This window comes from Rhinolophus ferrumequinum, chromosome 9, assembly GCF_004115265.2.
Source record: "Rhinolophus ferrumequinum isolate MPI-CBG mRhiFer1 chromosome 9, mRhiFer1_v1.p, whole genome shotgun sequence".
Classification (NCBI taxonomy): Eukaryota; Metazoa; Chordata; class Mammalia; order Chiroptera; family Rhinolophidae; genus Rhinolophus; species Rhinolophus ferrumequinum.
In genome coordinates this window covers 29845061-29872282 of record NC_046292.1, presented here as the reverse complement: position 1 = coordinate 29872282, position 27222 = coordinate 29845061, and the positions used below count along the sequence as shown (strand labels likewise).

Genomic DNA, 27222 nt, shown 5'->3' with positions numbered 1-27222 from the left:
GTCTACATTATCTAACTCCGCTGAAAATGTGCAATGAGTAATTCCTGATACCTGAGACTCCCCAGTTTGGAAAAATGGGTAAGGACAGGTCTCTGGAACCTGGATAAGACTAGAATGTCAAAGGGGATTGGAGTGTGTTTTCAATGGCTCTACCTACCTAACGGTCCCATAACACCAACTCATACAGGAAAACCTCCCACAGCTAAGCAGTACACAAAGTTGCAGTAGAGGAGGGGGGAAGGTGATTATCTTCTAGTAGCTTTCCATGATAAAAACCTACTGGCTTCTGGATGACAAGTGAAGAGTCCATTGAAAAGAAAGTCCATGGTGTTCGATTCTAGTACATGCGTAAGAAATAGTGTGTGGCCACTAGCTCAGTGAAGTGCATTTCCAGCTGAGGCCAAAGGCAGCAAAGGTGCAAGAGGCTGCTGGGGCTGACGTGAGTTTGAAGCAGGTCTGTAAATTCGGAATGGCAAAGCAATTTGTAGAAAGCCCCAGTTACTGAGCAGGACATTTGCCAACCACTGAAGTCAAAGAACGTTAATTTCACTTTCTACAAAGTGCTTCATTGAAAATGCTAGTGAGGAAGCTCCCTAGAACACCATATCCTGAGTGTCAGAGAAATAGGGTCAAGATGGTGATTGATGGGGAGCAGAGATTGATCCTCCAATAGTGTTTGAACTGTGTATTCTCCCAGCATCTCTCTCTCTCTCTCTCTCTCTCTCTCTCACACACACACACACACACACACACACACACACACACACACACACACTTAATGAAGAGCACAGAACTGCAGTCACATTCCACCTCTTCTGCACACGCCTCCATCCGGTGGTGGTTTTGAGAACAGTATTTCTAGGAGCCTTTCTGAGTTTATGGGCTCTACTGCTAGAAGCCAGAAGCAGCAGCACAGAGTCAGCTCCTTAAAATCAGCCATGATATCCAAATGCTTGCAGCAGACATTGGTCTCCAGTCGCTCAGTCGGGATGCTGTTCTTGGTGAATGTTTTTAGATCAGTCTTTGTAAAAACCACAAAGCTAGGCCATTTGCTTAAATCATCGTTAGAAAGAATGCTGAGTGCCCAGATGGGATTTCTAGTTTCTGTGCAAATGAAATCTCATTAGTCCAGATTTTATTCACTCAAAACTACGAGGGAAGCAATAGGATTTGGTTTAAATGCTGCCAAAAAAGCAGGAATTCACTTCAGTTTTAATTCAGAAGCAATCCTGTTGTTAATGTTGTAGCTGGGTTCGGGCAGCTTGGGGGCTGGGGGCCCCGCTGTGCTTGCTGAGGAATCCCGTATTTCTCCCAGTTCAGGCTCACTCTCACTAGAGGTAGACCCACTGTTGATGGTGTAGATGCTCTCTGTAACTCCCTGAGCTGAAGCACAGCCATCTGGCTCTTTCTTCTCCCTGGGACTAGACAGTCCCGGGAGGACAGCCATCTTCCCAGTCTGCCTACTTGGCAGCAAGGACATGGCGTAGTCTGCAATGATCCCACCCACGTCTAAGTTGCATGCCTGGTCGAAGGCGAGGAAACCGACGTTGGCATTTGCCTCACACACCACAAAGGAGCCATCGTCCATGATGAGGAGGTCAATGCCACAGAAGTCCATGCCCAGGATGTTGGACACCTGAATAGCCAGCTGCTTGCCTTGTTCTGTCAGCGGGCACATGACGCCCACACCACCTGTGAGGAAAGCACAGTCATGTAACGGTCACATCACACCCTGACTAACAAGTCAAATGACCCTTCAAAGAGGATAAGAGGGAATGCTGAGGCAGGGCAGGGAGAAGGGCCTTTTCATTACGCACAAAAGGTCTGGATGGAAATCAGGACGCCCTTTGGGAAAACAATATGGTCATTTCTTATCTAGAGTCTTAAAAATGTTTATATCCTCTGATCCGGTCATTCTACCACTAAGGAAATAATCGTATGTAATAGAAAAAAAGCTTTATGCAGACATATTGATGGTAGAGTTATTTAAAATGCTGAAAAATCATTGTGCCTGGTACATAGTAGATACTCAATAAATAAAAGTTATAATCTTAATATCTCACAATAGAGGAAAACAACGTTTAACAACCATTACTAATAATGCTCATAGAGAGTTTGTGATCCCATGGGAAAATACGTAGAAGGACTAAAACCTGTACAGTATAACCATAACTATGCAAAAAGATATTATCAGAAAAAAAGATCAGAAAGAATGAAACCACCATATTAACATTGCTTGTCTCTAGATGGTGGGATTAATGATAAATATCTTTTCATTTGACATTGCTATAGTTTCCAAATTTTCTACCTTAAGAATGTATTCCTTGGGGGTGGCCGGTTAGCTCAGTTGGTTAAAGTGTGGTGCTACTGTGTTTCCCCGAAAATAAGACCTAGCCAGATAATCAGCTCTAATGCGTCTTTTGGAGCAAAAATTAATATAAGACTCGGTCTTATATTACAGTAAAACAGGACCAGATATTATATTATATTATACTATATTATAGTGAAATAAGACTGGGTCTTATATTAATTTTTGCTCCAAAAGACACATTAGAGCTGATTGTCTGGCTAGGTCTTATTTTCAGGGAAACATGGTAATAACACCAAGGTTGCTGGTTTGATCCCCACAGGGGCCACTGTGAGCTGTGCCGTCCTTAAAAAAAAAAAAAAAAAAAAAATGTATTCCTTTTATAATTAGAAAAAAAAGATTAACATTATTTTTTAAGAAGAGAGAGATGGAAGCTTGTGAGACAAAATCTTATGACAAGGATAGAAAGTCTGACTGCCCTTGTTAAAAGGCTAAGACCTCAGATTTAATCGTCTCCCTTAGTCTCCCTGGAAAGACTTAAGACTTATATTCTCAGGCTCAATAACTAATAACACTGTCCTTTCCCCCATCACACTGTATAAGGAAAAGACTATAAAAACAGCCGAGTAAGAAAAGTAACGTGGATAAACTACAAAACCGTGTGGTTCCTTGTTAGAGAATGGATTCAAGGCGACTAAAAAAGAACAAAACAATAACACATGAGGTTCTATACTGGGACTCTGCACATGATTCGCGTGATGTTAGGTACTTAGTGCTGTGTCAACCTGAACCTAGAATCTGCCTCTATCACACCACTTTATCACAGTATCTTACAATGATCTGTTCATGTGTCTTCTCCTTTACTGGACCATAAGCTACCTGAGGGCAAAGACTTTCTCATTAATCGCTACACTCGCAACATCCACCAGAATCCACTTGAGGAAACTGCTTGACCAGAACTAATGAAGGAAGGACGAAATCAGTGTCTCAATCTCTTTCTTAGTCACTAGACTTGGTACACTCAGCTGGCGATTTAGGAAATAATAACTACAGGTATTTTTTTTTATATTACCAACATACAAATTCATTTAATGAGGTTGACAATAGCTTTCTGTGATGGGGACAAGAATTTGTATCCTTCCTGGAACATCTCCATTTACCATAATAGAAAACAAGCTTTATCCATAGGTTCATTGGGTGGGGTTATGCATTTGACCCAAACACAAACTGCACCTTTCCAATAACATCACACATATAAGAAAAACACAATTCTCAATTATGTAAAAGCAGAATATGCTGTTTCCTGCCATTGCCTTAGTTAAGACCCTCACTATTTTATGCCTGAGCTGTTAGAGCAGCTTCCAAACTTGTCTCCCTGCCTCCCGTCTTACGTTTTCAATCCATCCTCTACACTGATGCCAGTCTTTCTCAAACGCAAATCCTCATGTCACTCCCTTGTTTAAATCCGACTGCAAAGTCCTAACACCGACAGGATCAAGTTCAAACCTCAGCATCCTGATCGCCGGGCCTGACCGATGTCATAGCACTTACACCCACCTGTCCTTCTCCTGGACTGCTTGCTGCCAAAGGTAACAGACTATTTCTAATTCTTATCTGTGATCCTGGTGCCTAGCAGAGGGTCTGACAAGATAGGAGGGATTGGTACACGTTTACTGAATGGGTCAAAACAGCCTAATATTAGGTCGGTGCAAAATTAATTGCGGTTTAAAAGGTTAAAAATAATTGCCAAAAACCGCAATACTTTGCACCAACCTAATCAAACAATCCTGGTGGCCTCCCACGACCCACAAAAGGACTCTGAGCTTTTATACCTTACCGAGGGAGCAGTTGCTCTGCATGCGTCCGTCGGTGGAGCAGCGAAGCATAGAGCCTATCACCTGGCCCCCGACCACCACCACCCGGATATCTTTTCCATGTGACTCCTTCACATACTTCTGGAACAGGTAGGGCACATCATGGCGGATCAGATGGCAAATGTCTGAGAGGTGATGTTTATCTCTTGCAAGAAAAACAGCTTTTCCTTTAAAAAGAAAGACAAAGAGCAAGAGAAATAGTTAGAGAAGCCTGTGACCCCTTGTCCTTGCCATTCCATCTCCCTGTCCCAGTCACCAGTGCTTTCCGAACTTGCCTCCCTTTGGTCCCTTCTATTTCTCTGACTAGACTCTTGCTTCTCATCAAATGGTGATTGAACCTTATTTTCTCTTGATTTTACTCAAGTCTTAATAATGTTCACCCTCTCCCGTAACCACCACTATTTTCTCAAAACGAAATCATATATTCAAGAAATACAGAGAAGGGGTCAAAATAAAACCCTAAGGATCTAATCAATTCAGTTCCAAGACGGTTAGTGAGCATCTCCTATGGCCCCGAGGACGCCAATTAGGTAGAGTCCACGTCTAACTCATTTTTGTGATCCACCAAACCTTACAATGGGCTCAATGCACAAAGCAGTTGTCAATATTTACAGAACATAATTAATTGAACATACTTTAGAGGAATTCCAAAATAGATGGAGAGAGATCCAAAAAAGATAACTACCACACAGCATGATTTGGCACCGAGATGTCCATGCAAAATACTATGGGAATTCAAAGAGGGAGCCATTGACAGACATCCTTCCTCCTTTTAAATATAAGGAACTTATTATTTGGCTATACCTATTAATTCTAATTCTAAGAAATGATCCGTAATACTATGGATCTCTTGGGAAAGCATTCCTTTTGACTCCAAATTCCTTATTTCTTGCTTGAATCACTTAGAATTTTGCAATTATCTGGCATCTGCTTTCCAGTTGCAGATTAGCTAAGAGATCTGACAGGGGTTCCGGATAGGTTTCCTGTGCAAATGACATGAGCAGACCCAGTGTGAGCATTCTTGTTTACAAACATGGGACAAAGAGATGGTTTTCCTAAGATTTGTGTCACCATCTTAAAAGGAGTGGGACCTTTCTGAAATCTTAATAAAAAGAAGTGACGGGCATCCACCCCCAGTGGCACGTAAGACTGGAAACATGTCTCCGAAACATGTCTCAATCATTGGACATTTGGCACCAGGAGATCTGGCATCTGGCAACACATGGCTGGGACTCCATTACAGGCGCTGGGGCTTCTGTGGACATTAGGTAGGATTTTCAGCAGAGATGTGGTTAGAGAGAGAGACTTGGTTCCTTGGTTCCTGACACAGAGGCTCTAACGTGGGACTTAGTCTGCAGTTAATAAAAGAGTTACAGTTTTAAGGCAGGGAGGAAAAATGAGGGGATAGGATTAATTAATAATCTACTATGTGCCAAACACTTTTTTAATTATTATTATTTCATGTATACTTAACACTAGCCCTGTGAAGCCAGTAGGATAAAGACAGTTATTTTTGTTTTACAGATAAGGAAAATAAAGGTCCACAAGATTAGTCACTTTTTCACAGGCACAGGCTACACCAGTCCACTGCCTCCTTTAAATTTATTTCCATATTGGAGTCTAACAACAATTGCAACTTTGTTTACTCTCTATCCATTTTCCCTAAGATACTATGTGTCACACTAGCAATGAATAATCTGAAAATGAAATTAAAAACACAATTTTATTTACAATAGGATCAAAAGGAATTAAAAATTAGGAATAAATTTAACCAAAGAAGTACAATACTTTTATATGTGTCACTACAAAACATTTTTAAAGACATCCTATGTTCAGGGATTGGAAAATTTAATGTTGTTAAGATGGCAATACTCCTCAAATTGATTTACAGATTCAATGTACTCCCTACCAAAATTCCCACTTTCTTTTTTTTTTTGCAGAAATTGGCAAGCCGATCATGTGGAAATGGAAGGGACACCCCCCGCCCCCTGCCAACAGCCAATACAATCTTGACAAAGAAGGACAAAGTTGGAGGGCTCACACTTCCCAATTTCAAAACTTACTACAGTAATCAAGACAGTGTGGCCTGTCATAAGGATAGACATATACATCAAAGGAATAGACTCGAGAGCCCAGAATAAACCCTCACTCGGATGGTCAATTGATTTTTGACAAGAATTCCAAGAGCATTCAATGGGGAAAGAACAAATAATTATTTGTTCTTTTATTTGTTTCTTTAACAAATACTAGTGGGAAAACTGGATAGCCACATCCAAAAGAATGAAGTTGGACTCTTACATCACACTACATAAAAAATTAACTCAAAATGGGTCAAAACTCCAAATGTAAGGGTTAAAACTAGAATGTCTAACAAGGTGTAATATGTCTGATAAGGGTGTAACAGCAAAAATATGTATGAAGAACTCTTAAAAACTCAACAATAAAAAGACAATCCATTTTAAAAATGGGCAAAGGATCTGAACAGACATCTCTCCAAAGATCTACAAATGGCCGATAAGCACACGAAAAGATGTTGAACATCATTAGTCATTAGGGAAATATAAATCAAAACCACAAGATACTACCTTGCACCCACTAGCATGGATACAGTAAAACAAATCAATAATATGTAAATACAAAATAATGAATGAGTAACGTAAAAGTTGAGAGTATGTGGAGAAATTGAAACCCTCATACATTGCTGGTGGGAATGTAAAATGGTGTAACTGATGTGGAAAACAGTTTGGCAGTTTCTCTAAAGTTAAACATAGAATTACCGTATGACCTGGCAATCCATTCTTAGGTATATGCTCAAGAGAAACAAAAATGTATGTTCACACAAAAACCTGTACACAAATGTTCATAGCAGCATTATTCATAATAGTCACAAAGTGGACACAACCCAAATGTCCATCAACTGATGAATGGATAAACAAAATGTAGTATATCCATACAATGGAGTATTATTGAGTCATAAAGAGGTAAAGTATTAATACATCCTACAATATGGATGACCCTTGAAAACATTATGCTAAGTCAAAGGCAGACCCAAAAGGGCACATATCGTATGATTCCATTGATATGAAATGTCCAAAATAGGCAAATCCATAGAGACAGGAAGTAGATGAGTAGTTGTCAGGGACCAGGGGAAGGACAACTGGGATTCGCCCCAATAGGTATGGGTTTGTTATTTTGTGGGGAGGGAGTGATGGAAATGTCCTGAAATTAGACAGTGGTACACAATAGTGAATATACTAAAATCCACTGAATTGTACACTTTAAAATAGTGAAGTCTTTGTTATATGAATTATATTTCAATTTTTAAAATGTTCAAAAAATACTATGGATTCTATTTAATTTCTGTTTATTGTCTGTTTTACCTTTCTACAATGTGAGTTCCTTGAGGGCCTAAATTTTTGTTTTGTCCCTTTCCGTATCCCCAGAGCCTAAAATAGTACCTGGAAGTTTGTAGGCACTCAATAAATATTAGCTAAATTGTATGTTGTGTATTATTTTACCTCCATAAAAAAAATTTTGTTGAGAGACACTGACTTTTAGCACTGAAGCGTATCTGAATAGTACTGAGCCCCACCTGGCCACCCACACGCCTTTCTCTTGCTCCTTAACAGGACCCCTCTGCGCTCACAGGTTGCTTTTGCTCACACCTGCTTCTGTTTGTTTGCTCAACTCTTTTCTTCCAGTTCAAATTCCACACTTCCACTTAAGTCTCCTTTTCTTCCAATGAAGAGTTGGCCCCTCCCTCTGTTCGGCTCAAGCAGGCACCTGGACACACCTGCCACAGCAGTCATCACCCTGCAATGCCACCGTCTCTACCCTCTTCATACTGGAGCTCCTTGAGAGCGGTGATTGTGTCTCGTCCATTTCTACTGCACAGTCCCTGCATCATAGGAATTGCTCATTATGTATCTGTTTAGGGTACCTCTTCTCACTCCAGATGCTGTGAGCATTTAAGAACGCCTCCTGGGTATCATCATGAGGTACCCACTCACATACTGCAGGAGGGACTGCTTTCTGCTGCATCTGTCCTCTGCAGCATTTACTGAGTCCCTACTATGTACCGAACACACAATAGGTCTTACAGAGACAGAGATGTGCAGGACCAGGTTCCCACCCCCGAGCAGCCAAGAAGGGGAAAAGGGACATAACCTGTAAGTGTCATAAAGTGTAGTACTGTGCTAGAGACGTGGACAGAATACTATGGAAACGCAGAGGGAAGAGCAATTAATTTTGTCTGGAAGAGAGGGAGGGAGCCAGGGAGGTAGAGGGAAAAGCCATCTGGAGCTGGCCTTGAAGGACGAGCAGAAGTTCCCTAGAGGGCAGAGGAAGACGGCATTCCCAGCAGAGGTTTGGCCTTGTTGGTGAAAGAGAAGTAGTCCAGGATGGATTAGGGAGGGTCATGTGGCCAGAGAAGGTGCAAAGGAAGGTGGAAGCTGTTTGTCCAGGGCCTTCAGCGCCATGAGGAGGAATATAGCTTTTGTCTAATAAGCAACACAGGCTCTTGGGGTTTTTCAACAAGGGAGCAACGCAAACAGATCTGTTGCAGAGCAATTACTCCTAAAAAGGAATAGAGGACGTACTGGCAGTGGAGTTAGAGAAACCAGTCAGGGGTCTACCGCCATAGTCCAGGGAAGGGAAGAGAATGCAAGGACAGTGGGGACAGAGAGGAGGGGACAGAGGTAAGGACCACACAGCAAGCTCCTCGAGGGGGATCTCCGTTTCTCCAAGCGGTGCTTCTGCCGTGCCTGATGCGGGTCTTGTCACGGCAGAGCTGCAGCCCTAAGGGAAACCCAGCAGGAGGGACACTGACCCTGGTGTCCTCGTGTGCTCTTCACCACGACCGGGTAGCCCAGGGGCTCCGCTTCATCAATCATTTTGGAAAAGTCTTCATGCCCACCTGCCGAGAAAAGGTGACAGTCAGTGAAGGTAAGTAAGGCTGATGGTCAGGGAGTGGTCGGCCCCACACGGTGCCCTCTGTGGGAATTCTCACAAGGCCTCATGTCTCTGATTAAAGCCATTCGAACCCATTCAATCTGACCGACATGCATTGTGCACCTGTAACACAAAAGGTGGGAGCAGAGAGAAAAGGAGACCAACCTGGATTGAGTAGTTCTATGTGGCGAAGGCTTCCTATGCTCTAGTTCATATACTCCTCAGCACAATCCCAAAGGGCAAGTACTTTTCCCTTTAAAATGGCCGCGGGCAGGCAGGATTCTGAGACTGCCCCCAAGACTCCTCCCTGCTGGGGTACACACCCCGTATTGTCCCCTCTCCTGAGTGTGGGAGGGACCAGTGAATATGAGGGGTATCATTCCTGTGATTAGGTCTCCTGTGGGTGAATCAAGAGGGGATGAATCATGGTGGGCCTGACCTAATCAGGCGAGCCCTTCAGAAGAAGGTGAGGTGTCAGAGAGACTCTCCTGCTCTCCTTGAAAGAGCCAATTGCCATGCTGTGGAGAAGACCATGCTGCAGGAACAGCGGGCAGCCTCTAGGAGCTGAGAACGACCCTCAGCTGATAGCCAGCAACAAAGTGGGGACCTCAGTCCCACAACTGCAAGAAACTAACTGCTAGCAACCAGTGAGCTTGGAAGACCCCGGACCTGAGGTGAGATCACAGCCCAGCTGCCCCTTGATTTCAGCCTGGTGAGAGTGAGCAAAGAACCCAGCTATGCTGTGGCTGGACTCCTGACCTTCAGAAACTGTGAGACAATAAGTAGTTGTTACTTTAAGCCACTAAGTTTTTTAGTGGTTTGTTATATAGAAATAGAAAACCAATACCCAAAGAAACCAAGCCCGGGGATCTGTCTCACCTAAAGTTAAGGCATGACTGGAAAGCTTGAACTGGCTCCACTATACTCCTTTAAATCTTAATTTAAAAAACATGAATAATAATGTGTATTAAAATCTTTCTAAACTGTCTCACAAAGTTCATTGATTTCCTATACAGTTGCATCTTTGAGGGACGAGTATTCTGCCTAACACAGGTGGTATGGCTGTTCGTCAATTTTTGCACAGCAAAACACTCTGGAATACTAATACCCATTTTGTTCACAAAAGTGCTAATAATTAAAAAAAAGAAATGAAGAGGCAGCAGCGTAAACAGGGACATCTTCATAAAGAGGAAGCGCTATAAGATGGGACCTCCCAACTTCCTGACATCTACTGATAAATTATTTCCTCTCTAGCCATCCTCTTTCCCTTCCCTTCCAATACAGTGAAGAGGGGTCCTTCTTATCTCAGGCCATCCCTGCACCTGTGCTCTGCACCCCTTTCCCTCTCACCTCCTCAGGGATCTTGTACCAGTAAGTGTCCCCTCCCTCTCTGTTGTATCATCCATCTCCCAGTTCCTAATTCCATCGCCATTTGAAACATGTTCAGTTTTCTCCCAATCCTAAACCTGCTTCGTCTAAACCTGTTCCTTGACCCTGCTTCATCTCTTAACTACAACTCTGTATCCCCCAAATCAAGCTACTTGAAAGGGCTGGCATTTCCTCACTTCCCACTCATTTCCTCACCCTTGACAATCTGGCTTCTCTCCCCATCACTAAGTGAAGCTGTGTGCCTTAAACTCCCTGTTGCTAAATGTAACACACACGTCTCAGTGCTTGTTACTTGTCCCTTCAGAATCGATCGACACGTTTAATTACACCGGCCTTTCTGGAAGGCTCTTTCCACTGGCTTCTGTCATCTCTTTTCACCTCTCCAGTTGCTCCTACCTAGTCTCTTGTATAGGTTCCTCTTCCCTCATTCATTGAGGGAAGGCCCTGTTGAACTCTCTTTTATTAAATTTGATGTATTAAAGTAATAAAATATACATAACATAAAATTTACCATTTTAACCATCTTAGGGATCTAGTCCAGCCCTCTCTTTATTCTACATACTCTCCCTGAGTCATCTCAACCGTTTTGTGACTTCACTAAATGCAGCTTTCCAGATCCCCTTCCCTAGTCTCTACCTCTCTCAGGAGCTGCAGATCCATGATCGGCTGCCTACTGAATATTTTTACTTGCATATACTACAGACACTTCAAACACATTGTGTCCCGAGCTGAAACCATCTCTCCCCAACAATCCCTCACCCCATCCACCAATCTGCTTCTCCTCTCTCATGTTTCTCGTCTCAGTGAGTATTTGCCTTCAAATCTGGTTGCCCAGACCAAAAAACCAGAGTCATTCTTGATTCCTCTCCATAGTTCTCCTATCCAATCAATTATCAAGTCCTATTATTTCTACCTCCTTCATAATCCCTAAATCTGTTCATTTATCTTTATTCTTACTATGGCCACTTTAGTTTAGACAACGATTGCTCTTTTGAATTGTTTAAAAAGACTGCTACTACGTATCTTGTCACGTCTTTGCCTCTCATTCTTTCTCCACAGTGTAGCCAAAGTGATATTCTGAACTCTGATCCAGCCACCTCCTCACTTAAACCCCTCCGATAACTTCCTGTTAGTCTCCTTCGTATACTGCATATGGCTACTTCTTATCTTTCTAGCCTTATATATCAACTCTACTTCCCCTACATTCTACAAGCTACTCAAAATACCATCAGTTGGTCATGTTCTCTCTTGCCTCTAGGTCTTTCTATATTCTGCTCTCTGCTTGGACTCCTCCCCTGCCCCCCTTGCTTTAGCTGGATAGCTTTAGCTTAGTTTAGACCTTATTTCTTTTGGGAGGCCTTCCTCAGTCTCTTCTAAACCCATTAGGAGCTCTCCTATGTATTCCGGTACCACCGTGCGCTAGCTCTTATGGCACTTACTACACTGCACCGAACTTGCCTGTTTACTTGCTCTCTTCTGTCTCTGATGAGGTAGGAATGCCCTGAGGGCAGGACTCTTACTTACTGCTTTAGCCCAATGCCTAAAATGGTGGTTGGCACATGTATGTACCAGATACATGTTTAATGAATTAATTACAGAGAGAAAGAGGCAAAGGCATTTCAAACAGAGGGAATGACCATGATTAAGACTCAAGATGCTGAATCCCCTAAGATGAACAGCTCCATATTAGAAACCAACTAGATACTTGAGGGCTTGTGGGGAGAGAAAGCACAACAGAGATGCAGCTGATCTGGAAAGATAAGCTTCAACCCTATTTCAAGGACACTCACCATAGGAGAAGGTGTCTGGCATGGGGACCCCGTGTCCAGCCAGCTCTTGGAATGTCCAGAATTTGTTGATGCAGTTTAAAATGCTCTGTGGGCGGTTGACTAAGCGACAGCCCAACTTCTCCAGGTGTCGCAGGACTGTGATGTCACTGTCCGATTGCATTGAGGGTGTGGACACCCGAACAAGTACCACATCCGGGAAAGTGGTGAGTGCCTTCTGGTTCAGCTGCAGGCCTGTAATTGAAGGACAAAAGTGAGCTTGGTGCTTGGCCGTCGTCTAATCCCACCAGAAGAACTGGTCCCAACAGACTCCTCACGACTGAACCTAGCAGGAAAACAGCCTGGATGGCACTTGGATATCCTGTTGTAATGAGAAACCTACAGTCAACCCTAAACTCCAAACAAGCGGGCAGAGCATGACTATGAGGAAACACACAAAAAAACAGAAAAATAAAGGCAGCATATCAAGAATAATCCACGTTAAAAGAATCCATAGGAGTTAATACAGTCCAGCACCTTCCTTCCATATAGTACTAGTATTTCTCAAAGTGTAGTGGCTTACGAGGCCGAAGACTTAATGAAAAAGGAGCTCTATAGCTCACTTAGGAATCCTCACTCCTCTTTCATGACTTAACCTTTAAAAGTCTATCTGAAACATTATATAACCATTTAAATAATTTTTATGGATACAATGAATGCAAAAATGTCAATGTTAAGTGAAAAAAAGGATACAAAATTATAAATACAAGTTAGAAAAGGCTAAAAGGAAATATACCAACATTTTAACAGTGGATAATGGGATTATTGGTGATTTCCTATTTTATACTTATCTATATTTTCCAAACGGCCTCCAAATGTACATTACCTTTGGACAAAAAAAACTTAAAAAAATACCAATCTACTAAAAATCAATTCAATCTTAAAGAAAACCAGATTGCATCCAAAGACAATTGCTCCATATAGCGAAAGGACTTGTATCTGTATTATACTGGATGAACTGGGTATTAGCTTAAGGTGAGACCCCAGAGGAACGGGAGTGCAGTCTCCAAGTATCTGTAGGTATCCATGCAGAAGGTCTATTTGGCTTATCTTCCGTGACCCCAAGAGACAGAGCAATCCGTAAGCATGGTTCTGTCTGCTCACTCCTGTATTCTCAGCCTCTAGAACAGTGCCTTGCGCATGACAGGCCCTTGATGTTTGTTGATTTGTACAGAAGCTACAGGAGACAGTTTGGGGCTCAGCAAAAGGGACAATTTTGCACTACCTTAGGATGGAATGGGCCGAAGCTCAGTGGTCACCTGAGGATGGCACAGAAGGGATGCAAGGGTCAGATAAGCTCACAGCAGCCTGCTTGGTCTCTTTCAACCCCGAAATCCTGTGTTTTGTATTACTGTAAGTAGTTACTTAGGCATCTATGGTGTACCCAACAGCTGGGGATGGAAGGATGGAGACATAAAATGGGATATGCAGGGCAATGAGAATAACTTGATCTGCCTTAGTGAACCTTAAAAGAGTTTCCAAAATGCCCTAAAGAATACCTTTGAAACAGTTTCAGAACCATCTCATAGGCTTTAACCTAAAGCACCTTTATTTCATAAGTGATATACTGTACAACCATGTAATTCCAAGAAAACAAAAGGTGTTAATGAAATTACTATGTCTCCATTGTGACATGAATAATATTAATACAAAAACTTTAAGCAAAGCAAAACAAAACAAAAGCAAGCAAACAAACAACCCCCCCCCCCCCACAAAACTACTGCATGGACCTAACTTGCATAGTTTCCCCCCAGGCTAGGAGCTGTTTCACCAATTTTAAAAAAGGGAATAGGTGTAATCATTAAGATAAATTGTTTTTAGTACTTCTGCCAATAGTGTGAATGCAAGGAAATGGAACATAATTCTCAGGATCACTTATAAACAGCATTTAAGTTACCTTCACTTTGCCATCAGAAAACAGCATCATTTATACATGTCTTTTCCTTTGCCACTTGTAGCCCTTGTGGAAAATAATACCAAAGGGGATAAAAAGCAAGCCCTGTGCAGTATCCTCAAAATTGACAGAAGAAAGAAAAGTATTGGGGTGGCCGGTTGGCTCAGTTGGTTAGAGCACAGTGCTCATAACACCAAGGTAGCCAGTTCGATTCCCACATGGGCCAGTGAGCTGCGCCCTCCACAACTATATTGAAAACGACTTGACTTGGAGCTGATGGGTCTTGGAAAAACACACTGTTCCCCAATATTTCCCAATAAAAAATTTAAAAAAAGAAAAGTATTCAAACTGGTGCAAATGGTGAGGAAATACAGAACACTTAGGGAAAAAGCAACAGCCCAGGACAGCATTACATAATGAGATAATATATGCAAAAATGCTTTGAAACTATAAAGTGCTATATACATATGTAAGGCGCTGGCATTATCATTGCACAGACATTCTACTAAGCAAGGTAGGGGCAATTGATGGAGATTTGTACCACCTGATGAGAAAAACAGCTTTGCAACAGAAAAGGGACCTAGAGAAACGAGAAGCAGCAGAAACATCTGGCTTTTAAATCCCAACATGAGACCACAGACAAACAGTTACACTTCAAAATGCGAAGAAAAGAATTCAATTATTTTTGGAAATACCAACCACAAGTGGACAGAGACAGCTCAGCCTCAACAAGCAGATTCACATAGACCTAGGAAGTCTTACCAGGACTTCATCTCTCTTCTCCAAAGGAAAATCTTTGGGCCTGGCTCATTCCAACTGAAGCCTTTAATAAATGAAGAATGGAATGGGTTAAAGTGTGGCTGAAAAGGCTCTACAAGCGTTTAGACAGGTCTGCTCTCTGACTGTGCTGGCTGTCCAGCTCTGTGCAGAGGCACACGACACGTTTAGGGATACGGTGCACACACAACCAGTTAACTTCTCTGCCCACTGACACAGCTCTGGCATTCTTGCTCTGGGTAACTTCACTTGCCGCCTGTTCATTCTTGTCCTCTGCTGTCTAAACCTAGTCTAAACCACCATTTCTAGAGTGGGCAAGAGGCTGCCACTCACTGTGGCTTCAGTGGAGACAGCAGTGCCACACAGACGTGGCCAAGAACAACATGGATTTAAGGCGAGCCGTTGGCAAACCTGTCAGTGAATTCTGAGACCTTCAAACACTTAAGTAATCTCTGATAAACTTACTACAGGATGGACCTTCATGTGTTGCCTTTCCTGGGATCATAACGTTTCCACTGCAAGCCAAGGGAATGAAGAGCTGATGCAAGACATCAGGGAGGGTAGGGCTCTGTCTGAATGGAAGACAACCCCTCAGCAATGAGAGGCTCATGCCCTCAAATCACAAGGGATTTCATTAGCTTCAGTGCCCTCGTGCTCTGAGTAGCTATCACCTTGACCTACAGGGCACAGCAAGGGGAAGGGAGGTGAGTTGCTTCTGGGATATTTGGCGTCTCCCAGATTCCTAGATTGAGCTTGAAATTTACTGTTTAGCCTCAAACCACTTTGTTTTTTTAAATTAATATGATCACTCTGTTAACAAACAGGTCAATAAGATAGTGGAAAAAAATCAGACCCTAAAGGAGTTAGTACAGTGACCAAGACCCAACCTAGTCTAAATCAACTTTTTGAAACCACAACAATATTTTCTCCATATTACTTCTACAAAGAATAATCTACTTTCATGGGTAATTATGTTCTGATTTCCTTTTAAACTCTCTATTATTTATATAGAAAATATTTTCATGTATTAAAAACAACATAGAAAAATGAGTAACTTTTCCCAAAGAATTGAGCCTGTTTTTATTTTCTAACCTATATATCAGGTTAAATTAATTCTATAAAATTAGACTTTTGTATTTGTATGTACAACAGCAAAGAAATGCACTTTATAATATAATCTATATACAGAGAAATAGATTTAGAAGTAAATTGTTATTGGAAAAACAGAGCTCTAAAAATTAAAAGCCATTCTCAATCATTCACTTCAACAGAGGGAAGAAGAAGATAAATAATAAAAGATACAGTCCTTCAGGTCTGACTTTGGCTAGCATTTTTATTGAGCATCAGTTGTGTTTCAGGCACTTCGCTAAGAACTTTCACTTTTACCGTATTATCTCATTTAAACGAAAGGTGTCTTGCAATATGAATCCCTGTACTAGATCTGACTGGAACAGTCTTTGCATTTACACAGATCGAATACATAATGGGTCACCACCCTCCCAACCTGTGCACACGGCACACCAATTGTCATGCGGGGTGGCCGGCAGGGTCTCTGCTCCCGCTCCCCACATAAGAATGCAGGACACGGTGAGGCCAAAAAGGAACATCCACGGAGCCATAGGTAGGGGAGTCATACCACTATACTCTCGCTGGCGGCTGGGTTGGAGACACAGGAAACAGGAGCCACACAATTCTCAACCCTCACTGTGCCGCTTGCAGACTCAGCCCCCATCTGCTTGCTAGCTCCCCCTTTTCTGCTAGCCTAGCCACGGCAGTTATATTAGTGCCCGATGGCTCATTGGTTACAGCTGACGGCCAACTAGCCACAGCTGATGGCCATTTGATCACAGTCGATGGCCATTTACTACCTGAGCCAGCACCTTTCTATGTGAGGCCGAGAGCCTGGAAACTGCTTTTTGGGGCTCTGTCCCCACACCCATGTACGTGCACACACACATACACCCTTAGCTTCACAAAAGAGTTTCAAAACTAAACTGACTTCTCGTATGCTAGAAAAATCCTTGATGTACAAAGCAAGCAGCAGAAATATAGTGGGACACGAGCATGAGAAGAAGCAAGGACCTCAGTTACAGCGGCTTTTAGAACCATTATATGTTAGCAGGATCAGGTAACAACAGTGGCTGGGAGCAAAGCTCTGAAAGTTGTCACAACGGAATCAATACTATAAATAAAGTAAGTGGATAATCCATTAAGGACTTCACATTACCTTGTTGTGTTATGAGGAAGATGTGTCATCCGAAATATGATCTGGCTCATCTCACTCTCCAGGTCTTCCCCGGTTTCTTTCTACCCTACCCTCAGCATTTTCTCAGAAGGAAGGTCTTTTTATTAACAAGCAGATGCCATCGCCACTCCTCCTGCCCTTTTAAAGTTCTTTGTTACAATGCCCAAAGAAATCTCACTTCTACCTCATTAAAACCTGCAGTCATTATGTGGCCACTTTCTCTTTCCACCAAGTGCTATTTTGATGTCATCTAATTCAATGCAACCTTTACTGAACTGTCAGGATGCGTCAGACACACTATTGAGCAGGAATACCAAGTTGAACTACGTAGGTGGTCTCTGTCTACCAGGAGCTTACAGTCTCCTTATGGAGAAAGATATAGACACATTCATTCATTCATTTGTTCATTCATTCACTCAACACACGTTTATTGTTTCATGCATTCATTCGGCCAATATTTACTTAGCACCTACTTTGGGCACCTAGTTTGGATTTCCCCAGAAGTATTCCCAGAGATAAGGACTCAAGTGCAAGAGGTTCACTATTAGGGTGGTAATGTCAGGAAACACTGGCTGAGGAGTAGAGATGGGAATGAGGCAATAAAGTGTGTGTTAGCAGTGAGCGAGCTCCTCCGCACCTGGGGCTTAGGCACCTGGGGCTTATTCCCGCCACAGAACAATAAACAACGGTTCAGTGTACACACCAGTTATCCCACCCGAGGGGCAGGACGAGGGAGCAGGGGAGTTAGAACTTCCTATACCAACTCAGTCCTTGGTTGAGAGCTGCTCAATCCCTGGCCCTCCTGCCTTGTCATGCATGTGCAGGCTAAGCGGGCGCCTGTGACAGGGGAAAGCCCTCAGACAGAGATTTGGGTGCTGGTGGTTAGAAGTGGGGCCCCAGTGCCATCACATGGTAAGGGCAAAAGGGACATGTGTAAGCCACTGACCGCTAAGGAACAGGCACCATCTTAATGGCTGGGAATGGTGGGTGGAAGCGTGTGAGTCAAACAAACAATATGCCTGGAATTTAAGAGACAACACACACCTGTGATTAAAGCCATTGATGCTCTGCGCAGAGCATCAAGGTATGAAGAAAAGTAATCAATCTGGTTTGGGCAGAGGGTGGGGAGAGGAGGTGACCTATGACAGCCAAATGTGAGAAGTGCTCTAGCAGGCATATAGATCGGTGTACAGTGACAGCAAAGGAGGAGGGAGCAGTTAGGTGATTACTTCTGAGGGAGAATCAAGGAGAGTTTCAGAAAGAAGATGTTGACTCATGGTGCCTCAGGGCTCAGAAGAAATGTGTAAAACTAATAAATGCATAATGTCTACCTCTCAGAAAGAAATCAATAGGAACGGCATGTCATCGTGCAAGCACTGAGTTCAGGACTATCTCAGGGCTAACCTATTTGCAAAGGCATTTCGAGAAGTTGAGACAACATGAGATGAAAGACAGTGTATAAAGTAGTAGCCTCTAAGTCAGAGACTTGATGTAATTCCTTGTGGTCATTTAACAGCTTAGCAAGACACAGAAATCCCTCAGGATCTGTTTCCTCTTCTGTAAAATGGAAGGGTCCCAGAACTGGGAAAGCTTCCTCCTGCTCCTACCTGACCCCACCCCCCCACCTCACCTATGTGATCTTTCCTCCAGCCACGAATTGAAATCTCATCAAGCCCTTCATTCATCTCAGACCAGTCACTCAAGACTCCAGTTTCCAAGGCCATGTCGTTCCCCTGGATTCTAAGCCCCACCTGGCTCTGACTTTTCTTTATCTACTCTCGCCTTCCACTCCTTCCCTTCTCCACTGTGCCCTCGGGGTCCCTCAGGGGCTCGATGGGCAACTAGCGAATCCCCTACTCTCAACCTTTTCAGTGAGTGTTCCCTTCACCTTCTTTTTTGGAGTCCCACTGAACCTCGGCGCTCCCCAGTGACACTGCTTCCTCAACAGCCCTCCCAAGTCGTGGCTGTTTTCCCTCCCCTTGCACTTGGGATTACCAGGCCGAGAGGTAGGAGAGATGTGCTCCTTGCTCCTCATTATGGCTTCCAGACCATTCTCCTTCTCTCACCTGAAAACACCCAGCCTGACTCTCATGAAGACTACACATCACCGTACTTGTGCAAGTCATTTAAGGGCTCGGTCACTCCCTTCTGTGCTCCTTGCTCCTCATTATGGCTTCCAGACCATTCTCCTCTCACCTGAAAACACCCAGACTGACTCTCATGAAGACTACACATCACCGTACTTGTGCAAGTCATTTAAGGGCTCGGTCACTCCCTTCTGTCCTCGAAGCTTTAGCTCCTGACTCACTGACTTTCCCACGCTGTCACAGATACTGGTGATTTCAGTATCCGTATGGAGCATTCTGCCAATGCCCAAGCCTCAGTTTCTTGACCTCCTTTCCTCCAAGGATCTTGTCCACCACCCACCTCAGTCACCACTTCCGGTAAGATTCTAGACTGTATGCACTCACCATAATTCCAATCTCCAACCAGTGTCTCCTATCTTTCCAGCTTACTCCCTTTAGCACCCCAACACCAGCCATACTTTGACCCCACCAGGAGCTCCATACATGGATCCCCCATCTTTTTACTGTCCCTCATCTCCTTCATGCTCTCATTCCCCTCTTACCCTATTTAAATTCCAGAGATAAACCCTCAAATCCTTGCACCCATTTCTTGCTTGGCTAAACCACCACCCTGGTTAGACTGATCTAACTCTGCCTACTTTGTATCCCCCCCTGTGCAATGGAACCCGTCTGGAGAAAAACCACACAAAGCTGCTGACTGAGTTCAAGGGCATCCTTATTGCTGCCTGGCAAGCATTATGTTTCCCTAGTCCATTCACTCGCCCACAACCTTAGATCACTATTTCAACAGTTTCTCTTCTTGCCTCAAACTTTCACTACGTCTTCTCTCCTTTGCATTCTCACTCTTCCTATTTCAATGAGAAAAACCGAAGCAATAGAAAAGAACTTCTCCATAAGCTCACACCATAACATCTACCCTCACATGGCAGAGAGAGAGAGAGCAAGCTCTCTGGTCACTTCTTCTAGGGGCACTAATCCCACATAACCCCACCCTCACGGTCTCATTTAAACCTAATTTCCCACCAAAGGCCCCATCTCCAAGTATCATCATATTGGTGGTTAGCGCTTCAATATAGTATGAATTTGGGAGGCGACACATTTTAGTCCATAGAAAGCTATCAACCCATTTTTCGCCTTCTCTTTGGAACAAAAGTCCTAAGACAGTGTATATATTCGCTGTTTCCATCACTTCACTGAAACTGCTTTTATCAGGGTCACTAACGCAAGACCCACATTGCTAAACGCAATGGTCAATTCTCAGTCCTCATCTTACTTGATGTACCAGCAACAGCCTGACCACATCTCCTTGAAATACCTTCTCCACTTGGCTTCTGGGATAACATACTCTCCTGGATTTCTTCATTTCCTTCGCTCAGGATTCTTGGCTGGTTCCTCCTCCTCTCCCCACCACTAAACATTGAAGTGCCCCAGGCTCCGTCCTTGGGCCTCTTCTCTTTTCTACCCATAGTCACTCTCTTGATGGGTGTAAGGAGAGGCTCTTACTTTTGATATCTTCAGGCCAGGGCTTCCCGCTGAATCCCAATCGATAGGATTGACTGCCCACGCGGTATTTCCACTTGGGTGTTCAATGGGCATCACAGACTGAGTCCTGCGCCTCACCACCTGCCCAAATCTATTCCTCTCATATCCTTTCCACATGAGGAAATGGCAAACTTTATTCTTTCAGCTGCTCAGGCCAAACACTTTGGAGTCCAACTTGACTAGTCTTTCCTGCACACCCAACATATGATCCAGTAGGCAAATCCTGACAACTCTGTCTTCAATTTACATCTGAAATGTAGTCATTTTCACCTCCTCTCCTGAAATTATTCTAGTCCAACCATCACCCCTCACCTGAATTGTAGCAAAAACTTCCTAAGTGGTCTCCCTGCTTCTACCGTAGCTGCCATCAGTCTCCAGACTGACCCTGTGCACATAAGGCAGGTCATGTCATGCCTCTGCTCAAAACCCTCAGTGGATTCCCAGCTCATCCAGAGTAAAAACCACAGTCCTTCCATGACCCACAAGGCCTACATATCTGTTCCCTCTGCATGCTCCCCTCTGACCTTCTCGCCTCATGCTCGCCCCTTGGCTCACTCTGCTCCAGCCACATTGGTCTCCTTGCTATTCCCTCCTGCCTAACCTACTGACTCCCAGGTATCTAAATGGCTTGCTTCCTCACCTCCTTCAGGTCTTTACTTGAACATCATCTTCTGAGTGAGGACCACCCCAGCTATCCTATCGAAAATTGCAAGCCCCTCCTCCACCTCCAAAAATGTGCTATCCCCCTTCCCTGCTTTTTTCCTCCTAAGCCCTTTTCACCAACATACTAGATATGTTCCTTTCCTTATTTGTATTCCAGCTCCCCTCCTGAGCATGCAATCTCCTTAAGAGGCAGGGATTTCTGCCTGTTTTGTTTTGGTACCTACAATAGTACCTCACACATAGTAGGCAGTCAACAGATATTTGTTGGATAAATGAACGAATGAAATCTTAGTAACGATGGTGGAGACTGTGTCTATTTTTAGTCTCCGTTCTATCGCCAGGCCCTAGCACCATGCATGGCAAGAGGAAGTGCTCCATTAATATTTGTTCAATGAAATAAATAAATGAATAGGATTGCTGTGAAATTAAGACACCTGAAAGATATTAAAGGGTTTATAATAATAAAGATACAAGAATGAAGAACCATTACCCGTTAATTCATCAATGCAAAGTAACTGAAATTTATCGCTTTCTCCTAGTGGAGTCTTGAGTTACTTTTTAAGAGTGAAGGATCACATAGAAATTGATGGAGAATCTCAGATGTGTTATAGGCTTGTGTTAAAACAATATAAACCCCAATTAAGGTGAAGTCTCTCCGGGAAGTAAGGTGGCCAAAGAAGAGCTGGAGCGAGGTGAGGCTAGCGCTGACGTACCTGGATGTCAGCGGACTCCCTGCTAGTAACGGGAGTAACGGGAGAGACAAGTACGGATGGATGGGGATGACATGGAGCTCTCTGATGATGGCTATATCCCTTCCACCAGGAGATCCTAACAAATTTGGTGCAAGTGTTACGGAAGCAACAATAGGTGGTTCAGAAATCTCTAAGGGCTTTGAGATCCAGTAAGGATCCCATCTGCTGGTTCTAGAACTCTTCCCAAGACAGTTCATGAAGTGTCTCTAAAAACTATTGTTAGAAACATAAAAATAAAATACACATCCAATCGATCCTCAGTCCTTGAGGTCAGCCCACAGATACAAATGTGGTCCCAGGGGGTACAGTGTATCCATTCAGCGCCCAAGTCAGTTTGGAAATATTATATTGTAGGTGTTTCCACCCACTCTCTCACCTTTCCACTAGTGCTGTGTGGTGGCTTATTCAGATTACAGGGTGTCAAGCACAGGCCTTTAGCAAGGACTGAGGTTAAAGATCAACTTCCATGCACAAAGGTGAGCACGGTATCCTTTACTGCTAGTGTCTTCTTGCACAATAATGGGAGTCCATCCTTTCTCCACGAGGCCTCTGCTGTCTTTTGGAGAGCTGCAATAAGGCCATTTCCTCGTATAAATTTAGTTAGAATCCCCCCTGATTCTTATTCACCTAGTTACTACAAAGAACCCAGTAAAAGTATCCCAGAACACCTTAATTTAAAGAACCTGACCTAGAAATTGCCATACGGCCACCAAATATTTGCTCTGAAAGTAAAGGAATGCTGAATCATTCAGCTCCTAAGAGACAAACTATAACACACACTTATTTCCCAGTCAGACTCATTTTTTTTTTCTTTTCTGTCTTGGTATCTTTCCCTGAGTTTGTGACTATGTTTGTCTTTTGGAACAGTTAATCGTAAAGACCTGTGGGTGGTCAAAGAACTTAATTTACACTAATGACTGTCCTCCTATAATGGCTCATCACAAAACAATTTGCACACCTAATCACGATCTTCCAAACACGGAAGCTAACTACAGTCAAAATTTTGTTTACTTCAAATTAACCTTTAAGGCACTTGACTCAGTCATCCAACAAACATTAACTGAAGGCCTACTGTGTACCATTATGGAGCATACATCTGAGGACTCCCCAGTCAGTTAGGGGGAAAGGGAAGATAAACTTTGTAAATAGATAAATTACAATAAAATATGATGAATGCTATTTTAAAAGGTTAAGTGTAATGTTATTTGGCAGAAGGAAGAAAGAGACTGCTTGGGGGCCAGGTAGGAAGTTCAAGAAAGACTTTATAAGGATGAGTGACTTGAGCTGGATGTGAAGGATGAATAAAAGTTTACCACATGGGAGGGAGCTGGAGCACATGGGCATCTCAGGCAGAGGGCATTTCAGTGCAAGGGGAAGGATAAAGTCAATGTAGACGGATGCATGGGGTGGAGTGGAAGAGAAGAAACAGAAATTCTGGTTCTGCTGAGACCAGAATTACTATTGGTCCTCACTGCTAGCCCAGACACCGTTACTGATGTTTATAAGAGTTAATATGCAAAAAAGAACCGAGATCTTATGTGCCTGGTGCATAATAAACAGTACATATATTTTGCTTTGACTATTATTAGGTGCATTTTGGTGCCACATTCACCACCATCTTATTCCCAGTGTTGACAATAATTAGTAAATATTTGTTGAATGAAGAACTTGTTTTCTGAGAAGGAAATGGTGATGGACATGATTCTCATAATGTACATCCAGCAGAAAGGTGAAGGGAAGTGTTTTCTTCAGGATTGCTTCAGTCACTGAAGGTCATTCCACTTTTCCCAGTAGTCTCCCAAATCTATGCTGGGGAGGGTAGATCACTAGGTTAAAAATAATAACCATAAAGGTCGCATTTTCAGTTTACTTGTATTTATTCTTAAAATAACTGCCAAGTCTTTAAATCTCTTGTCTGAATCCTATTTCCATTTTTATCTCTGGATTTGGGCTCCCAGCGAGTAATCACCGCAGAGAGAAGCTCAGGAAAGAATCTGAGCTGCCTTCTGAGGCACTGCCCATACATGCCCTGAACTGACTCCTTCACGTACTTCTTCGCTAATCTCAAGAACAAACAGACAGGAATGAAAGCATAAAGGCGGTAAAGGTGGTACCTTTACTTTCTAAACATAAAATTACTTTGCAACATCCCTGTCTAGCCTCAATTTAATTCAATTCAAGTGAATTCCACATCTACCAAGAAAGGTCCTATAGGTTGCAGATGTCCCAAAGCATACGGTACTTATTCCACATCACTGGGCAGGGAATTAGGAGATCAGATTTTTAACTGGGTTTGCTGATAACTAGCTGGATGGCACTGAGCAAATCACTTCATCTCTTTGAGCATTAGGGTCTTCATTTGTAAAACGAAGGGGTCAGAATGGATGATCTCAGAGTCCTTCCCAGCTCTAACATTCTATAATTCTCAACTGGGAAATAGCACCAATATCACTTTATCTATTTCTGTATTTCAAAGCTAGTAAATCCTAGACTTTTTTTCAGAGGCATGTTTTGGGTTTGCAAATTGCCAAGGGTTTTCTATAGTTTGATTACAGAGGAAACTGGGAAATAGAGCCCACAACCTTTATTCATGCAAAAATATCTGAGTGCCTACTATGTGCAAGGCACTATTCCAGTCTCTGTCCCAGGACGGTACAAAGCAAACGAGCTCACTCTTCTCAGGGTCTTTGTGTTTTAATTAATCCACCCCACAACAAATAAATCTTTTGACTGCTTTAGATGGCAGAAACAATGATCTGTTAGATTTATGTGTTGTAATACGTGTGTAGCTATCTGTGAATTAACAAAAAAAATTTTTAAATGCATCAAAAAATACCTGTTTTCAATTTCTCTATTGACCAGGCGAATAACTACGTACATTTTCTTGAAGTTTTGAAAGAAGTAACTCCTGGTTTGTGAATTGATTGAGATACATTCACACATGAATTCAGTAAAATTTTAAGACATTAAACACAAGGGTTTAAATGTTTCCTGCAGCACTGGTATTTAATTTTCTCTTTTTCTGGGGCTGATTCTTTAAAATGGGGTTTTAGATACAAAACAGAGAGCATTGCCCTTCTCTTTCATAGCAAGTGTGATGCGTCTATAACAGGAACATGAAGTGAAATTTTGGTTACTGTATCTTCCTTTACAAGCTGTAAAATAAATAAATAAATAAAATGAAGAGCAAACAAACCGGCTGGGAAGATGTACTCGTATGTACTAGGTCTACATCTAGTAAAATAGAACAGATTACCCCATGCAAGTATGTTACTGACACACAGAATTTTAGAGCCGGAGGAACTGTAGCCCTTGGTTTTATAAACAAGAAACCTGAGATTCAAAGACATAAAGTGACTTGGCTAAGTCAAAGCCAAGATACTTGTTAGCAGCAAAGCTGTAAATAAGAGTCCCGGTCTGCAGATTCCCTGTTCAAGAATTTAGCTCTACATTAACTGAGTTTTAGCAAGTCAAGGAAAGAGAGATGCTACCCTTTATGGTTGACTGACACTGTTTTAGACTAAATGTAAGACACTTAATGTTTGTAGTGTATTTCTCCACCAGGCTATACAATCTTGTATTACTTATGAAGGGTTTAGATAGATTTTTTGGATGAAACATCTAGAACAGATATATTCTACTTAGAAACAGATCATATTCAAAATCTCATTTGTAAGAAGCCTGTTCAGAATTAACAAATTAAAAGAATTAACAAATTATGAGCTTATTTCAGAAGGTCTGGTTGAAATAATATGAATGGTATCCCAAGAAGCACCATGAATTGGACCCGACCCCTTTGAGTCCTGGAGGCTGCTGGAGTGGCTGGGGACCTCCAGTGGTGGCTGCAAGCCAGGGGGAAGTTCCTAAACCACAGATTCCTAACTCAGGAAGTGCTTGTATTAAGAATAATTAAAAATACCTAAATACATGATTAACCTTTTGAGGTCAGGGTCACAAATGATAACCATGCCTCACCCAAAAGTCTCTTGGACACAGCAGTGGAGAAATCAGGCCAGAATGGTCTGTACCTGAAATCTTGGCTTTTCTCGAATCAGAATTCAACACTTTTAGGACGGACGATGAGTATAAAGAAAACCCATCAAAGGTCTATTCTTCCACTTTACATGAAAGAAGTGAGTCCAATCTTTGTCAGATTTCTCCCCATATGTAGGTCCTAGTTTGGGAATAATATTCTAGGTAGTGCATTACTGACGCTTACACACTCCTGGGAAACTTTTAAAAACACTCAATGTAATGGCGATTTTGTAAATTTAACGTGGGTTTCTATAAATCTAAACTGACAGGCTACCGATGCAAGCAGAATTTGCAAATCTGATGTTAGCAGCTTGATGTTCCTTGGACCTCCAGGCGGTTTCAGGTAAATTCGAGTTCCTCCTAAAACAAAGTCCCCTAAGTAAATTAACTCTCATTCTCAAGTCTTGGCCTCAAGGCAGAGGGTGGTGGTCAAAGGAAGCTCTCAAGGTTAGGGGCTTTCTTCAACTCAGAGGTCTCGTGGGGGTGGGGGGAGAGGCTGGTTTCGGGGGCCCGAACTTGCCTGGGGGAGGCCCGGGGGCGCGCGCCCACCCACCGGCTCTCCGGGACCCAGGCGCGCCTCCCCGCCCTCCCGGGGCTCGTCACGCTTACCGAGGTGGCCGCCGACGATGGTGACGGCGATCTGGTCCATGAGCACCGCCCGGAAGCGCACGTCCTGCTCGGAGCAGCGCTGCCGGAGGGCGCGCAGGATCTGCACCTGCGGGTAGTCCTCACGGATGCGCCGGTCCGTCAGGAACCAGAGCTGGGAGCACATGGCGGCCAGGACGGCGGCGCCCGGCGCGGCGCGGACCCCCTGGGCTCCCCGGATCACTCGCTCTGGCAGGCGGGCGAGCGCGCGCCGCGGCTCCGCTCCCGCCGGTGC

The 27222-nt window shown here is 43.2% G+C and overlaps 1 protein-coding gene across 2 annotated transcripts; it reads right to left on the bottom strand.

Moving 5' to 3' along the window:
• Positions 1-729: 729 nt before the first annotated feature.
• Positions 730-27222, bottom strand: RIMKLA (ribosomal modification protein rimK like family member A). 2 transcript variants are annotated; one of them, XM_033115878.1, is made up of 6 exons: positions 26952-27033; positions 15004-15064; positions 12312-12542; positions 9011-9097; positions 4146-4349; positions 730-1692 (listed from the first exon to the last, which is right to left on the bottom strand). In XM_033115878.1, exons 3-6 carry the CDS (start codon positions 12469-12471, stop codon positions 1202-1204), a joined length of 942 nt encoding a protein of 313 aa, XP_032971769.1. In that variant the 5' UTR covers positions 12472-12542; positions 15004-15064; positions 26952-27033; the 3' UTR covers positions 730-1201. The 2 variants fall into 2 exon arrangements, with proteins under 2 accessions (XP_032971769.1, XP_032971768.1); XM_033115877.1 differs by lacking the exon at positions 15004-15064 and having other exon boundaries at positions 26952-27222.

Bases quoted from the DNA above. Each gene is read 5' to 3' on its own strand.
- RIMKLA (XM_033115877.1), bottom strand. From the start codon at position 27,114: ATGTGCTCCCAGCTCTGGTTCCTGACGGACCGGCGCATCCGTGAGGAC. The intron at 12,543-26,951 runs GTAAGCGTGACG...CTTCAATTACAG, and splicing joins CATCGTCGGCGGCCACCTCG to GCCTGCAGCTGAACCAGAAG. The intron at 9,098-12,311 runs GTGAGTGTCCTT...TTTTCTCGGCAG, and splicing joins GCCAGACACCTTCTCCTATG to GTGGGCATGAAGACTTTTCC.